Raw genomic sequence first — 16,967 nt, forward strand, 5'->3', positions numbered from 1 at the left:
TAATGAAAGACAATGGCCCTTTCTCAATCCTCAAGTACGCGAGCACGGACTCGCGATTTGTACAATTGGAACACCAGCGTACTTGATGATGTCACAGGTCCGGAGTTTTTACTGCCGTCCCCTCTTAATTTAACTGTGAGTAATATGTTATGAAGCTTAACTTTAATCACAGCCAAACCGGTTTACTCAGGAACAAATAAAACACTGAAATAAACCAAACATTAACATTTAGAAGTGATCTAAGTGACTTATATATCATGTTTAACCTCAGTAGTGAAATCTCTATTAATAAAAATAGTGTACATGTACATACGTGTACATACCTTAATAAAAACAAGCAGGTGAGATGTTAGAACGCTTTTATTTTTATTTTAGTGGACACTCAATACAATAGACAGCTACTGGGGTTTGTTTAACCTGAGTAGCGAAAAGACCTCGGGGGGTTTGAAAACGATGTGCCGGGAGTCCGCTGTTCTCGCCGGCTGTAATAATCCTCGACCTCGCTGTCTGCTATGGAGCTGGCGGGTCACAGACGTCTCCGAAAATGTCGGAGCTCGTTTGGAAATATATGATATCTTGATAAATCGAGCAGATATTTGAAGCTTACACAGCTACATTCTCGCTTGAAAAGAACTTAAAAGTTTATTTTGTGACCCAGAAAGAGTAATATTTAAAAGTTTTTAGCCCCGCTCGTCCGCCATTACCGCGTTTGAGTTTTGGACGAAATGCATTCTGGGATATTTAGCTGTACCAAGTCCACACAAGTCACCACCGATGCATGCTAGATAAAACGGGCGGAGTGAGAACACATCCGGGACTTTTTCGCGTTCTCGGCTTAATGCGTACTTCGAATTGGAACAGTACTTGGTCTCCGACTGATGACGTATCACGAGTACACGAGAACACAAGTACGCACAAGTACGCATATTGAGAAAGGCCCAATGTTTAGACCAAGTTACTCAACTAGCTAGCAGCTAAATCAATAAACTGAGCTTTTTTTTCCAGCTGCAGCTTCAAGCTTCTGTAATGAAAACTTTCACTTTCTTTTTTTTCTTTCAAGCTCTTTGAGTAACAGTGGTCAGGGCAATTAATAACACAGTTGTTTGCGTTCTTCAGAAGGGAAACAGGTTAATCTGGTGTAAAAATGCACTTTTCTCCGCAAAATATTTTATTATTAATTTGTTTTAAATATTCTTCTTGTTGCAAAACACAAAGCTCATGTTAAGAAGGAATGTTTAGATGGGGCTATAATGCGTTTTGCATAACGACATGTTTACATTTCATTTTGGGTAATGTCAGTGCATTACTGGGTACAATTGAAAAGAACCAGTAAACAGAAAAGTACTTGGCTATATATTTATAATACTTGAAACTTCATAATCTGCTGGGAGGTTTTCTGATACAGAGCAGGAATACATGGGAGAGACTCCCTGTGGATATTGTTGCACTGTGTACCTGTGTTGTCAGCATTGTCATATTATATTATATTATATTATATTATATTATATTATATTATATTATATTATATTATTATATTATATTTGTCATATTAGAATATGACAAATATATATATATTTTTTTTTACAGTATTTCTAATGAAATGAAACGTTTAAAAAGGTGATCTGATTCTTTAATTCCAATATTTACTTGGATAATAATTCTTAAACAACAACTTTCCCAGTGTTATTCTGTTACTCCAGCTAAAGAATGAAGCACAAAAAACAAGAAGAAGCAAAGTGGAAAAACAGAGCAACAAAGAGTGAGGTGGAATAGAGACACAGTGTTTTAGTGGCTGGTGATGGAACGTGTGTTATTTGTGTTATTTAGCTGTCTCCTAAACTGAAGAAGCCCCGTCCAGATTTGGAACGAGCACAAACACACACACAAACACAGACACACACACACCCCCACACACACAAAGACCTCAAAACACCTGCCAAATCATGGAAGAGGAAAAATGTGACTAATTACATCTCTTTCCAAGCCATTGAAAGAGTAAATACCAAAGAAGAGACATGCATATTCATAGCAGGGCACAGCGGGATTGACTTGGCTGTTGAAAATCCTCCAGAATGAGCTTCTGAAGCGAGGAGAGAGGAAGCTTTTGACACAACAAATTGATGATTATTAGAGCGACAGACAGGGAGACAGATTCAGAGAAGCAGCATGAGCGCCACAAAGGAAGCTGCCTGCTAGTTTCTACGGGATGATGCTGCACTTTAAACATCACACGTGAGCTTTTTCATTTTTAATAGGCTGCGCACCCATGAAACAGCACCATAATTAGCATACCCCTAGAATTTAAAATAATTTCAACAATAAAAGCAGCGGAATTGAAACAAGCGTGTACCCTGCTGTTAAAGGACATGAAGGCGGACAGTATTTCCAACAGCCTGAGCATTTATTTATGGGTTGAGTCTTCAGTTAGTGTAACATCAATCTGAAATTATTACCTATTTTAAATCCTGCAAAATTTCCTTCTTAGCATAAAAACACTTGTTTTGTAAGAGGTGTTCGTGTAGGTGTAATGGCTTATAGGTAGCTAGGTAGGCAGTTGGTTATGTAACATTGGTTGTGCAATTTTCCCATTTGCCAGTTGGGCTTTCAACATCATGCCAGACTAGAAGACCAGTCGGTGGAAAAGCACGGCATTGCAAAGTAATAATAATGTGATGTAATTATGTTAACGATGGCTTACTTTCACTCAGGATTCCACTGTTAGTGTGACAACAGCTAAGAAGCCACACAGATTTCAATGAAATTAAAAACTCTGCCACAAAACTGCAAAACAAAACACAAATTACAGTCTACTTTGATTAGACTATTTCAGCCTTTTTTGATATTGTATCAACAACTTTTTAATTCTTCATTTTATAAAAGGAATGAAACAAATGGTGGAAGAAACCATATTGCAGAAGGCATCTGAAAGCATCCCTTAGGACAGGGGTGTCGAACTCCAGGCCTCGAGGGCCGGTGTCCTGCAGGTTTTAGATCTCACTCTGGGTCAACACACCTGAATCAAGTGATCAGTTCATTTTCAGCCTCTGGAGAACTTCAAGACATGTTGGGGAGGTAATTTAGCCATTTAAATCAGCTGTGTTGGATCAAGGACACATCTAAAACCTGCAGGACACCGGCCCTCGAGGCCTGGAGTTCGACACCTGTGCCTTAGGATATCCTTTAGAAGGCGCCTTGGGAGTAAGGGGTATTTGGCCCATTGCTTTGAGTTGTTGTAAACCGTTGTGAGAGGCTGGTCCACACTTTCATGTGGAAAAGAAGCAACCAAAAAAAACAACATTTAGGAAGAAGCAGCTTTTAATAAAATACCAAATGTTTTCTTTCTAATTATTTTGAAAGGTGAGCGAAAAAACAAAACAAAACATGCAGAATACATTTGGATTCCTCACATAAATAAGGCTCCATATCCATCACGTCCATAACTATTGAATTAAGTATTCTCTTTAATAGCAGGCTGAGAAATAGTGAAAGCTGCAGGCAACAAACAAGCTGCATGTGGCTGAGACTGTAGGGCTTCTTTTGGTGATTATAGACTAGGTGACAGTTGCTACTGATGATTACATCTGAAATACGTCCCAGTCAAGACTTGTCATCATTATAACTTGGAATTGCAACTGAAAATAAAACAAGTACATAACCATCCTTATCTCACTGGGTTAAAACAATTGCTCATATTTTACTGTGTATATACATATGTGTACATGAACACATTCACTAGACCACCTACACGACGCTTTCAGGAGCTGCTTGGACATGGAAACCCATGTCATGAAAATCCCGGGGCACAGTTTTTGTGATGATCTTAATGCCCGAGGAGGATTCTCTGCATTTATTTAGTGTTAGTAAAGTAAAAATATCACAGACTGACTTGTTGCAATGCTAGCAGGCTATTAGAGCACCATGTTCAAATTCAGTGAGCTCTTTGTAATACCCAGTTCTTTTCATAAATGCTTGTAACCGCATGATTAGGTGCTTGATTTTATACACCTGTAGCAATGGGACTGAAAACATCTAAATTTAGAGACTGAGAGGAGTGACTTTTGTCAACATAGTGTATGTTAGTTAATGTTCTAACTATATATAAGCATGTGCGACTAAATTACAATCCACGTGCAACTTAATTCTGAAAAATTTGGGACTCTGATCAAGAGTCTTTTTCTTCTGTTGCATTTTTCTTTTCACGATGCACCAAATCTTCTCAGTTAGTGAGAGGTCTGGACTGTAGGCAGGAACAATTAGCAGCTGGACTCTTTATACACAAATGAGCTTTGGCTCAGAGAAGACAGCAACATTTCTGGATTATGTTCACATGTAGTTTCTACTTTGCATGAGTGAGCTTTAATCTGTATTTGTAGATAACATGGCAACATGTGTTTAGAGTAGTGTTTCCCAACCTTTTGGAGCCACGGCACATATTTCACCTTAGAAAAATCACACGGCACACCACCAAACAAAAATGTCACAAAAAGCATTTTGATCATTTTTCCCGGCGCACCAGGCATAGCAGAATTAGCTCAGTTTGTCCCCCAGTATACCTTTTTTTGCCTTCTACTGGCTCGAAAGTTTCTCCAGGACCCAGGTCAGACTGACTACTTTTTCTTTTCAAATATTTATCTATTGCTATTCTTCTTCTTCGTTTTCTTCTGTTTTACTTGCAGTTGGCAACACATTTAATTAGAGCAGGTAGTTTAGTGGAAGAGAATGTAATTGTTCTGCTTGTTACTCACGACGATCGCTTAGAGTATCTTTACTCTAAGTGAAAAAGGTTAAAATATCAATACTACAGTCTAAATATCAGGAGAGCAAATCAATATGCTTTCAGATGTGTGGCCTAAAGATCACACGAATCTACATACTGATTTTCAGCCTTCAGCTTTGTCCCTTGCACAGAGATTATTCCAGATTCTCTTATGCACTATGTGCTGTAGATGTGCTGTAGATGCAACACAAACTGAAATTGTTCCACAATTATTTGCCTTTTTTTGCAGATTGGTAAACCTTTGCACATCTTTACTTCTAAGAAACTTCTAAGTCTTTTTACACCCAACAATGTTACTGATCTTCTGCCAAGCAGACAAAATATTCTTCAGACTGTTTCTTCTTTTTCAGCCTTTTCTTTCTTTTCTTTTTTTTTGTTTGTGCAATCAAATTAAAAAATAATTTTTCATGAATTTTTCATGAAAAGATTTTTCATGAAATAGCAAAATTTCTGTTTAAACATTTGATGTTTTCTGTTGTTATAAATACAAGTTTCTAAGTTCTACCAATCACTACATTGTGTTTTGATTTACTTTTTACATAAACCCAGTCTTTTTGGAATTGGGTTTATATACAAAACAGCTCTGCCTCAAAAATGGCATTTCTGTGAGTGTATCTGTGATGTCAGGCATCTTGGCAGTGGGTTTGGGTCTTTATGAATTGTGCTTGTTATGTCATATCCGACATATTAGTTTGGAATCTGTCTGTTGTTTGTAGCCTAGGTCAACAAGTGTCCTTGATGTGCAACGATTTTTAGGTGGGTGCTACATTTCAAAGTAACAGCCACATGAAATCCAAGGCCCAAAGTTTACCAGCAGAACTTTGTAGTGAACAACAGAATCAATATTATTCAATTATCTGACAGTGGTTCCAACGACTTCCCATCCCAAGTAGTAATACAGTGCTAGTTAGTCCCAGCAATATCAACCGTTAAGAAGTGAACCGATCTTAGAGACCTACCTTAGTAGGTTCAGGGATTAGTGGTGGTATAAGTTGCAGGTATGTCAGCCAAGATACCATGGTTTGGAAACCTGTGTGGGATTATTCTGTCTTTCTTTCCTCTCTTACAGATTTGTGGGGTTTTTTTACACACTTTTTACTTTCTTGTTAAGTTTAGGCCCCTAAGACTGATTAGATTTAACTACTGAAATATCCTGGGTAAGGTATGAGGTTTAAAAACTGCTTCGTTAGATCCATAAAACAATCTTATTTTGGGGTAAAATACACCTATTCTCAAGAGTAATCACAATCACTGACAAATTAGGAATTGGAAGTACCTGGCCTGTCTCACTAAAGCCATAAAACGGTGCATCATGGCAGAGAAAATGGAAGGAAATGGGCCACACCAGTATTTTTTGACAAAATGGTATTACCTCAATGAGAATGGGCTGGTGGTTCTAATATTGTGGCTGATTCAAAAATATTGGCACTTCACTTCAAGGCATCGCTCCAGTGTTATAGCTTGTGAATCGATGTTATAGCTGAAACTACTTTGCAGTTTGTGAAAACCGTGATCATATCCTCCTAAGGCTATGTCTACTATATACACTGAACAAAAATATAAACGCAACACTTTTGTTTTGCTCCCATTTTTTACGAGCTGAACTTAAAGATATGAAACATTTTCTACATACACAAAGGACCCATTACTATCAAATATTGTTCACAAATCTGTCTAAATCTGTGTTAGTGAGAACTTGCCGAGATCATCCATCCCACCTCACAGGTGTGGCATGTCAAGGTGCTGATTAGAAAGCATGAATATTGCACAGGTGTGCCTTAGACTGCCCACAAAAAAGGCCACTCTGAAATATGCAGTTCGATCACACAGCACAATGCTACAGATGTCGCAGCTTTTGAGGGAGCGTGCAATTGGCATGCTGACTGCAGGATTGTCTACCAGAGCTGTTGTCTGGGAAATGAATGTTAATTTCTCTGCCATAAGCTGTCTTCAAAGGCGTTTCAGAGAATTTGGCAGTACATCCAACCGGCCTCACAATCGCAGACCACATGTAACCACACCAGCCCAGGAACTCCACATCCAGCATGTTCACCTCCAGAATGGTCGACCAGGTGGAGACCAGCCACCCGGACAGCTGCAGCAACAAAGCATAACCAAAGAATTTCGGCAAAAACTGTCAGAAACCGTCTCAGGGAAGCTCATCTGCATGCTCGTTGTCCTCATTGGGGTCTGGACCTGACTGCAGTTCGTCACTGTGACCAACTTGAGTGGGCAAATGCTCACATTCGATGGTGTCTGGGACGTTGGAGAGGTGTTCTGTTGAGATGTTTTTACTGTTCAGGGCAGATGGCAGACAGCTTGTGTTGCATGGTGTGGGTGAGCGGTTTGCTGACGTCAACATTGTGGATTGACTGGCCCATGGTGGCAGTGGGGTTATGGACAATGAACACGAGTGCATTTTATTGTTGGTATTTTGAATGCACAGAGATACCGTGTTGAGATCCTGATGACCATTGTTGTGCCATTTATCCATGGCCATAACCTCATTTTACAGCATGATAATGCACGGCCCCATATTGCAAGGTTCTGTACACAATTCCTTGGAAGCTGAAAACATCCCCAGTTCTTGCATGGCCCGCATACTCACCAGACATGTCATGTGGAAGAGAGACAGAGGTTGATAACAGATATGATACAATGCAGAGAGGTCTATTAATACATAGTGAGTGAGAAAGGTGACTGGAAAGGAAAAACTCAATGCATCATGGGAATCCCCCGGCAGCCTACGTCTATTGCAGCATAACTAAGGGAGGATTCAGGGTCACCTGGTCCAGCCCTAACTATATGCTTTAGCAAAAAGGAAAGTTTTAAGCCTAATCTTAAAAGTAGAGATAGTGTCTGTCTCCTGAATCCAAACTGGAAGCTGGTTCCACAGAAGAGGGGCCTGAAAACTGAAGGCTCTCCCTCCCATTCTACTTTTAAATACTCTAGGAACAACAAGTAGGCTTGCAGAGCGAGAGCGAAGTGCTCTAATAGGGTGATATGGTACTACAAGGTCATTAAGATAAGATGGGGCCTGATTATTTAAGACCTTGTATGTGAGGAGCAGGATTTTGAATTCAATTCTGGATTTAACAGGAAGCCAATGAAGGGAAGCCAAAACAGGAGAAATATGCTCTCTCTTTCTAGTCCCTGTCAGTACTCTTGCTGCAGCATTTTGGATTAGCTGAAGGCTTTTCAGTGAGTTTTTTGGACATCCTGATAATAATGAATTACAGTAGTCCAGCCTGGAAGTAATAAATGCATGAACTAGTTTTTCAGCGTCACTCTGAGACAGGATATTTCTAATTTTAGAGATGTTGCGCAAATGGAAGAACGCAGTCTTACATATTTGTTTAATATGTGCGTTGAAGGACATATCCTGGTCAAAAATGACTCCAAGGTTCCTCACAGTGTTACTGGAGGCCAAGGTAATGCCATCCAGAGTAAGAATCTGGTTGATCAACTCTATGCCCATTGCACACCATTTGCCTCACGCAGTGCAACACATCTAATGGAGATGTGTTGCACTGCGTGAGGCAAATGGTGGCCACACCAGATACTGACTGGTTTTAGACATCTGTAGCATTGTGCTGTGTGATCAGACTGCATATTTCAGAGTGGCCTTTTATTGTGGGCAGTCTAAGCCACACCTGTGCAATAGACATGCTGTCTAATCAGCACCTTGACATGGTGGTGGGATGGACTATCTCGGCAAATGAGAAGTTCTCATTAACACAGATTTGTGAACAATATTTGATAGTAATGGGTCCTTTGTGTATGTAGAAAATGTTTCAGATTCAGTTCAGCTCATGAAAAATGGGAGCAAAAACAAAAGTGTTGCGTTTATATTTTATATGTATTATAAATGATAAAGGAAATTATCAATTGTTTAAAATCCTACAAGAAATCAGCTGGGTTAGAAATGCCAAATGTCAAGAATTTTACTTCACAGTCTTCTCAATTAAATCGCAAGTGGTAAAAATGTATTTTTACTTGAAGCCTTAAAATAGCCTAAAATAAAATATGACTCTTTTAGAGTCTGCTTGTTCAAAAATAAGAGCATTCTAAAAAAAAAAATCCCAAATGCTTTACCATGTGCTTCCTTTTCTTTCCAGGATTGCAAGATGTCCTGCCAGAGTTTCTGCGTGGGCGTTTTGTGGAGGCAGCCCTCAGCTACGTGGCATGCAACTCGGAGGGCGAGTTGCTCTGTCGCAACAATGACTGCTGGTGCCGGTGCTCTCCTCGCTTCCCAGAATGCAACTGTCCTTTTGCTGACATCAAGGTCATGGAGGAGAACCTGGAAAAGAGCAAAGAGGCGTGGAACAACTTCAACCAAGACTTCATGGAATCAGGTATGGGTTCATGTTTCTAAGCAAGCTGTTGAGCTGCAGTTGAGCTATAAAGAGGATGCTTTGGTTTCGTTTCTGAACCTCTTTGGAAGAAAAATGTTTCACTTAACATCTGAATGCGTATAAAAAGTTTGTATGGCGATTCAAAAGCCTGCTGAGAACTAATGCAAGATGTATTTTGGCGGTAAGTCTGCGGTGTGGTGTTTTGATTTTGATTCTCAGATGCTATATGAGGTCATGTCACTGTTGTCGTTGTGATGAAACCTGTAACACTTATGGGAACATCTCTAACATCCATCGAAAAATATGTTCCACTTGACTTGGATCTTTGAGGTTCAGGTTTGTTTTCTTCCAGCAGATATGTATGTAACACATATAACACACAGCTAGTGTGAGCCACTTACAGTCCAGAAGACAATTATCCTTCTATGCATTTAGTAAATCTAAAATAATATTTGAATATTCATAGACCACACCAGTCTGCTTTAGCACACGGTGTTGGAACCACAATCTTACACTGTCCAAAAAAACGAAAACATATTTTCTGGTCATATTTCAGCATAATTAGCATTACACTTGAAAATCAAAAAAGACTCACAGTATGTCTATTTAACGCTGGCTCGGAGCTGCAATGAAATAGTTGGATAACCAGCAAGAGTGCAGTGCACTCAGCACTAGCAGCAATTTAGTTTCAGAAAGGAACTTGAAGAAATGTTGTTCAACAAATGAGTTGATACTGAATTGTTCTGCTCTTTAAACGTCTTAGATACAAAACAAATATTCAACGAATTACAAATCCTTAGAGTGTTTGTGGTTTTTATGCAGATTTGTTTTCTTTAGTTTTGACATTACTTAGCAACATTTTCCACACAGCTATAATAACACTGAAAATCTTATTTGCATTGAGGTAGGCTGTACAGAAAGGATGAGCTGTGGACAGCTGGACAGGGAGCGTGTTGCACAAGTTTGTTCGGTTCCAGTACCAGATGCAGATGCAGCAGGTGGGGTGGTGATGATTTATTGCTCCAAGCTGGAAGCAGTTTATGCTCAGTAACACTCTGGTTATACAGTGTGTACCTGTGAAGTGCTGCTATGATTATGTTCATAATTAGTCAGTTTGCAAGTTTCTGACAGACCAAAACAATAAGTTGGTACTCGGTTCACAGCTCAGTTAATGCAAACTTCATTAACAGCCTGATATACTCACTAAACACTTAAGTATGTACTTCTTGTTAGTAAGAGTTTGGATCCCCTGTATCTTCTGAATTGCCTTAATTCTTTGTTGTATAGATTCAACAAGGGGGATTTTGGTCAGTTTGGTTCATTGGTCTGAGATCTGGTGAGTGTGTGGTCATTTGAGTGGAGTGAACTGACTGAAGTGGCACCATCTGCTCCAAGGTTTAACATGTTGTATGCTCAGAGATGCTCTTCTGATAAGCAGAGATGTTGTTTCCTGGCGACCACTTGATTGTAGAAAGCGGTCATTTGAATGTTTGTCTTTATTTCAGATCAAAGCAGTCTGGCCACTCTACTCTGACCTCTGACATTATCTATCTAAACCTTAAAGTGACTTTGTCGTTTTACTTTTCAGTGACCAAGAATTAGTACCTAACATCATTAGATGAGTGATTTTAATACTGTGGCTGGTCAGGATATAGTAGGGAAGAATGAAAAGAATGGATACAAGTAATCATACTTTTATTGCGAATACAGCGAAGTATAATTAAAAGTAGGCTGTTCTGTGTAACATCTAGAAAACCGCTGTTATTAACCCTTTCAGACCTACTATAGAACCAAGGGCGCCAGAGCTTACTTTATATTTTTACATGCTGTGGAGCCATTTTAGGGAGCATTTCAAGTTGCTATACATCAATACAACTGTTATAGCCCACATTTTAATAATATGTATGCATTATTAGTAATAATTCCATAGTAACTACATTAATTGCAAAAAAGTGCAATGAACTACAAAAAAATTGAAAATCTTTTTTTTTTTTTTTTTTTTTACATATATTTCTACTTGGAGAAATTTAAGAGGCTTATCTCTCAAAACTTTAAATACTAAAAAAGTTGCAAAAAATAGTTTACAACAACGGGAAATTTATTTTGAGTGTCTTCATAATTTTATTTTTGAGATACACCAATTTTTATATACTGCAGAAAAATGAAAAACAATCTATTTTTACATGCTGTAGTGCCATTTTAGGGAGCATTTCAAGTTGCTATACATCAATACAACTGTTATAGCCCACATTTTAATAATATGTATGCATTAAGCACTGCACTGGCTTTAATACATAAAGCCAGTGCAGAAGTACCTTAAATTTCAAATTGGTGGCAATGACCAGCGGCGGCGGGGACACTCCTCTGTATACTTAAAGAAGGTGTATTTAAGTTTTTGAGCAATTTTTGATTCATGGCCTCAGTAATCACTTTCCTAATGGGTTTATGGTTGCAGTTTGCTCATACCGCATTTTAACTTTTGATTGCATGAGGATACTTTGGAACCACAGACTATAAGCACTGTCCTTACTGAGGTTTACACGATTTATATAGAAAATATGCATCTGGGCACCGGCGAGGAAAGTATGTAGTTATTAAAAAAGTTAAATGTTGTCTCAATCTATGCGCAAATGATATAGGCACACAATACATTTGATGTTAGTTTGTAGAATTTAGTATTTAAGCTGGTGCTGTATAAACATAATCATAGTCCAGATTAAAAATTCGATTTACTGTTTTTGAAACTTGAAAATTTTGTCATTATTCTTCACTTTATCACAGAAACATGTAAGAAAGTGATCAGCCCCCCACACCCTCCCTGGCAAAAAAACAACAAACAAAAAACAAACAAAAAATAAAAACACAGAAGCTACAGAGTACATGAAAAGCTTGTTCTGTCACTGACAAAATTTCTGGCCATAACCATGGTTTCTGACCAATTTACAGGGAAACAATGAGAGAGCCTCAATCAGGTTAACAATCTCACTCTTGTCGTTTTCCAGCAAGCCGACCTATTCGTCATAGAAAGCAAGACACAAGTGTGTCATATAATGATGGCAATGATGCAGAATAACTCGGACATCATTTCCTAAACTGGATAAAGCTTTGTTTTTTTTCTCCTTTGCTACATCTCAACACATCACCAGCTCACTTCTTAATGACTTGGGATATGTAGGCAGAATTTAATTGGAGACGAGTTTCTGGCAGTTTTTTTGTGAGCATCTTGAGTTTCCTCACAGAGATTAGCAGATTGTGTGTGTGTGTGCTGACATATAGGTTGAAATTGCTCTTTAAGTGACATTATGTTGCTAGACAGCATTTTTGTGCATTCACTTAGGCTCATTTTGACAGCACCTGACTTTGCAGGGTTTCTTTTACTTCCTTTTGCTGCGCGTTAAGTCTTTATAAAGAGGCGCTGACAGGAGCACAGACAGGAGGAGGATGTGTAATTGCATGGCTTTTCTTGTTCTGCTGACTTTATGGGTTTTGTCAGGAGCTTAACTTTGTGTTGTTTGTCATAAAATATGAGGCCTTTAGTACATCTGCAGCCCTGTGTGTTTGAGTAATGAGCTAAAAAAATATCAGGAAAGGCTCCCCAGTTTGTAACACACCAACAAAGGGCAGACCAAAGCACAGGCAGGCATAGATTGCTCAGCCACAGGCATGGCTGCATTCAGGGGATCATCAAAGTTTTATCTAATTTTAGGGAACACTCACAATCCAATTTCACGTTCACACACTACCAGTCACCTAGCATGAGGCGGGTTGGGATGAAAAATGAACGCAGAAAAAAGAGAGGAGGCTAATCTACATGACAAATATTGTTTGACTTTCAGAGCTTTAAGAGCAGGTGTTAGTATTCATTGTCTCTCCCTCTTTCTCTCTTGCTAGTTTTTCAGCAACTTTTCACTCGAACACACACACACACACACACACACAAAGTGGATTCTAGCTTCTGGGGTTGTCTAGGAAGTTGGGCTGAATCTCGTCTGCTGGGACGGGCTGATAAATTTATTGTGGCGAGAGGAAAACAACTGGGAGGATGGTGTGTGTGACAGATTGCTCATGTGTGTGTCAGAGAGACAGAAGGAGGACATAGAAGAGACTAGATCACTGTGTGTGCCAAACAAAAGAGGAGAATAATACCCTCGAACCTCAGCCAATCGCTATTTGAAAACCAAAGTCCCAAAGCTAGGTTGATAGCTAACTACAATCACACACACACACACATCACAAGAGCTCTCTGCTCTAAGGCTCTTCTCTCTCTCTGATAGATCTTATGCAAGGTTTCAGGAGGCAAGATGTCCCAGGAAGGTGTGAATAAGTTGGAACATCACACCTTTGGTTTCGTGAAATTGGAAAACACTACCAGCTTTAAGGCTTAGCACCACATCCTCTATTACCTTGACTGCATGGTGTGTTTATGAAATTAAAGTGATTTTTGTAATACAGTGCTGTAATTTATGTGTCCTCTGTCACCAGTGTTGGGAAGGTTACTTTTAAAATGTATTCCATTACAGATTACAGAATACATGCCCCAAAATGTATTCTAACGTATTCTGTTACGTTACTCAATGAGAGTAACGTATTCTGAATACTTTGGATTACTTAATATATTATCATGCTGTTTACAACTACATGAATGTACTATTGCTGTGATTTATTACTGTTACTGTCCGCGGCTCCGAACCGTAGTAAAGGGACCTCTGGCTAATACGGTGGGTTTTGTGTCGGCTCGTAGCTGAAAACTAGCTTTACTTTGTTGTCTGGGTCAACTTTGCTAGCGAGAGACAGAGAGAGGCGTTGAAAGGCTGCTCCAACAGAACGTATTGTTTCTGGAGGAAAACACGAACACGGTGTACAGTCGAGTCTTAATAGCTTACTTACAACTGGGCTCGTCAGACACTCTTCTTGGCTGCAGTGGTTATTATTATATTTACATGCTTCCAGCTCCCGTTTCTGCTCGATGACAGCTCGTACTTTTCCTTTTTCTCCCTCCCTCGCTCACAGACACATAACGTGTATGGCAGTCCATTCTCCCTGCAGCACGGACTACACTGCCCATGATGCTACATTCTTTAGAGCTATACCGGTAGCATTCTGCCTATTAGCTTAGCACAACAACAACAAAAAAGCGCTCTCTCACCCAGGAAACACGCAGAGAGAGAGCATCACCCTGTAACCATGGCAACCGCAACGCTGCCACCTGGAACAACAGAACGTAGCTGTCAAACAAAACCCAAACAGTCCTGACCCGCCACAATATGAAACAGGGAAGTACCGCCGTGTAATCCATTTATTTCAACAAAGTAACTGTATTCTAAATACCACCTTTTTAAACGGTAACTGTAACGGAATACAGTTACTCATATTTTGTATTTTAAATACGTAACGGCGGTACATGTATTCCGTTACTCCCCAACACTGTCTGTCACAGGCAGAGTAGTTTTGCCTTGATACAATACTGCTTGGTTTTATTTTCTCAGTGTCTGATTGGCCATCTTTTGTGACAGTACATACACTAATAAATAAACATATATAATCATATTTCCACAAACAGTGACCAGAGGCTTTATTTTCCCCAGCCACATAAGATAAAGGCCTTATAAGCCTCTACTTAAAGCTAAAATGTAATTAGTGGTAGGATTTTAATTTCTCCCTGTTTAATCAGTTGGTCCAGGGTTTTTCTTTGATCTACTCTAATTTGCCCTCTTAAACTCGGGACATTATAGTTTCAAATGTAAAGCCGTCTAGTAGTTTAGTGAGGCATCTCCAGACTGGTACACTCAGATGTAATGATGACAAACCAAAATAAATCAGAGTGAAGGAATGAGATGCCACCACTGTGCCCGTGTGAACACGGCGCAGCACGATTACATTGCTGAAATGACTTAATTAGAAGCTGTTTAAGGCATCTTAGCTGGTAACTCTGACCCTAATCAAAAAGTTTTGGATGTGTTTAAGTTAAAATGATTGCTTTCATTGGTCCCTGGTTGTCAAGATTTCTGACAAGAACTTAATAAAAACAATAATTCTACGTTCTGATTGCCTTGGGTTGGGGCTTCATTTGCATATTGCAGGGTTAGATTTGGTTGTCAGCAGTGATGACAGTAATGAGAGGGGAAAGGAAAGACAGTTGTAATTCTTAAAATTATGCTGCAGATTCTTAACATAGTCAGTGATCTCCAAACTTGTTCAGTCAATAACACTGTAGTTAACAGAAGATCGATATTTTATTATTATCGATTACCCTTCTCTCACCCCAACCAGTCGCAGCAGATGGCCGCCCCTCCCTGAGCCTGGTTCTGCCGGAGGTTTCTTCCTGTTAAAAGGGAGTTTTTCCTTCCCACTGTCGCCAAAGTGCTTGCTCATAGGGGGTCATATGATTGTTGGGTTTTTCTCTGTATCTATGAAGCGCCTTGAGGCGACTTTTGTTGTGATTTGGCGCTATATAAATAAAATTGAATTGAATTGAATATTATGATATTTGGTGGCATGTCTCTCTTTTGGGACATTCTGCCCTTCCCCAGATTATTGAAGAATATTGCAGCAGCAGGATGGTAACACAAAACAAAGCAAGCACTGATGACAACAGACACAAACTTTGATGCCATCAGCCGATCTAATGTGGTGGCATTTTAGTTTGACTTGTGATTTGATCAGAAAAGGGAAAAAACTGTGTGTTTGTTGTCTTTTATAAATCCCCCAAACCCAAAAGTCAGCACTAAGTTTGTGTCATTGTGCCCAACGTTCAGAACTCTTCTGCTGAGGGAAACCAAAGAGTCACATATAAAAAGTAGCAACTGATTCCCTGTTTTATATTCCTGGGGAATTTATGTGGGAATGATTCCAAGCAAACTACAATGTATACATAATATAAGTACAGGGCTGGTCACATTAAGTTAAAATGAAACAAAATGATTCATTCATGTATCCAAGCAGTTTTGAATAGCCTGATACTCCTCCCAGCATCGTTATAAGCCATCAGAAACCCCCCAGTGATCCATGACTTTAGAAGATAATTAACTGAACTGAGCCAACACAGGTGACACAACGCTGCAGTGACACATGGGCTGAAGTGCCAGCCTTAAGAGCCAATTTTATAATGAAATTCTGATAGGGTTTAGAATTAGCATATCATAGGAATGTTCCACTCAACAAACAACCCATTAAGCTGGATCTTTACGGTATTAGCACAGCTGATGTGAGGAATGCGAGTTCTTGGCCCACCATATATGTTGCAGGGAGTTAGGAAACGAATGAAGTCACTCATACATGAAACTAGGGCTGGGTATCGTCACTGATTTCTAGAATCGATTCTATCCACGATTCGATTCAATTCGATTTGAATCTGGGAAATTTTGCCTCAGACAGTCAGAAATATTATAATTCAGATCAGTACATTTACATATTTTTGTATCTATAAAAAGGAAGCTGACACTTTCCAGACTTTATCAAAGGTGTGAGCATCACAGCAGATGCCTTTGTGTCAAAGTAGCTGAAGATAAAACACAGAAAAACATGAAGGTGATTTTCCTGGCCTGGATTTTATACGAATTTCCCAGAGGAACCCACCCGAGGGATTAATAAAGTTTTATCTTATCTTATCTTTCTCTTAAATATTCTGCAGTACATCAAAAACGAAAGAAAACAATTAATAAACATATGAACATCACCTCTGAAGTTCCAGCGGTTTTATTAGAGACACGGCTAAGCGTTTTGCATTTTGTATAATTTTACAAAGTTTAAATTTGTTCAGAAGCCTATTGAACGGCAGAAATTAGGTTTTCTTTTCGGAAGTAAGTAAAAGGAAAAAAAAACATCGGCCGACAGCG

The 16,967-nt window shown here is 39.2% G+C and overlaps 1 protein-coding gene across 1 annotated transcript in view; it reads left to right on the top strand.

The window, feature by feature from the left end:
- Positions 1 to 16,967, top strand: part of brinp2 (BMP/retinoic acid inducible neural specific 2) — a 302,755-nt gene that overhangs the window by 216,091 nt on the left and 69,697 nt on the right. The window contains exon 6 of the mRNA XM_087850672.1: positions 8,896 to 9,132. Coding sequence (XP_087706798.1) covers positions 8,896 to 9,132 — 237 coding nt within the window. The remainder of the gene's footprint in view (positions 1 to 8,895; positions 9,133 to 16,967) is intronic.

This window comes from Neolamprologus brichardi, chromosome 14 (genome assembly GCF_056152115.1).
Source record: "Neolamprologus brichardi isolate AB-2024 chromosome 14, ASM5615211v1, whole genome shotgun sequence".
NCBI lineage: Eukaryota > Metazoa > Chordata > Actinopteri > Cichliformes > Cichlidae > Neolamprologus > Neolamprologus brichardi.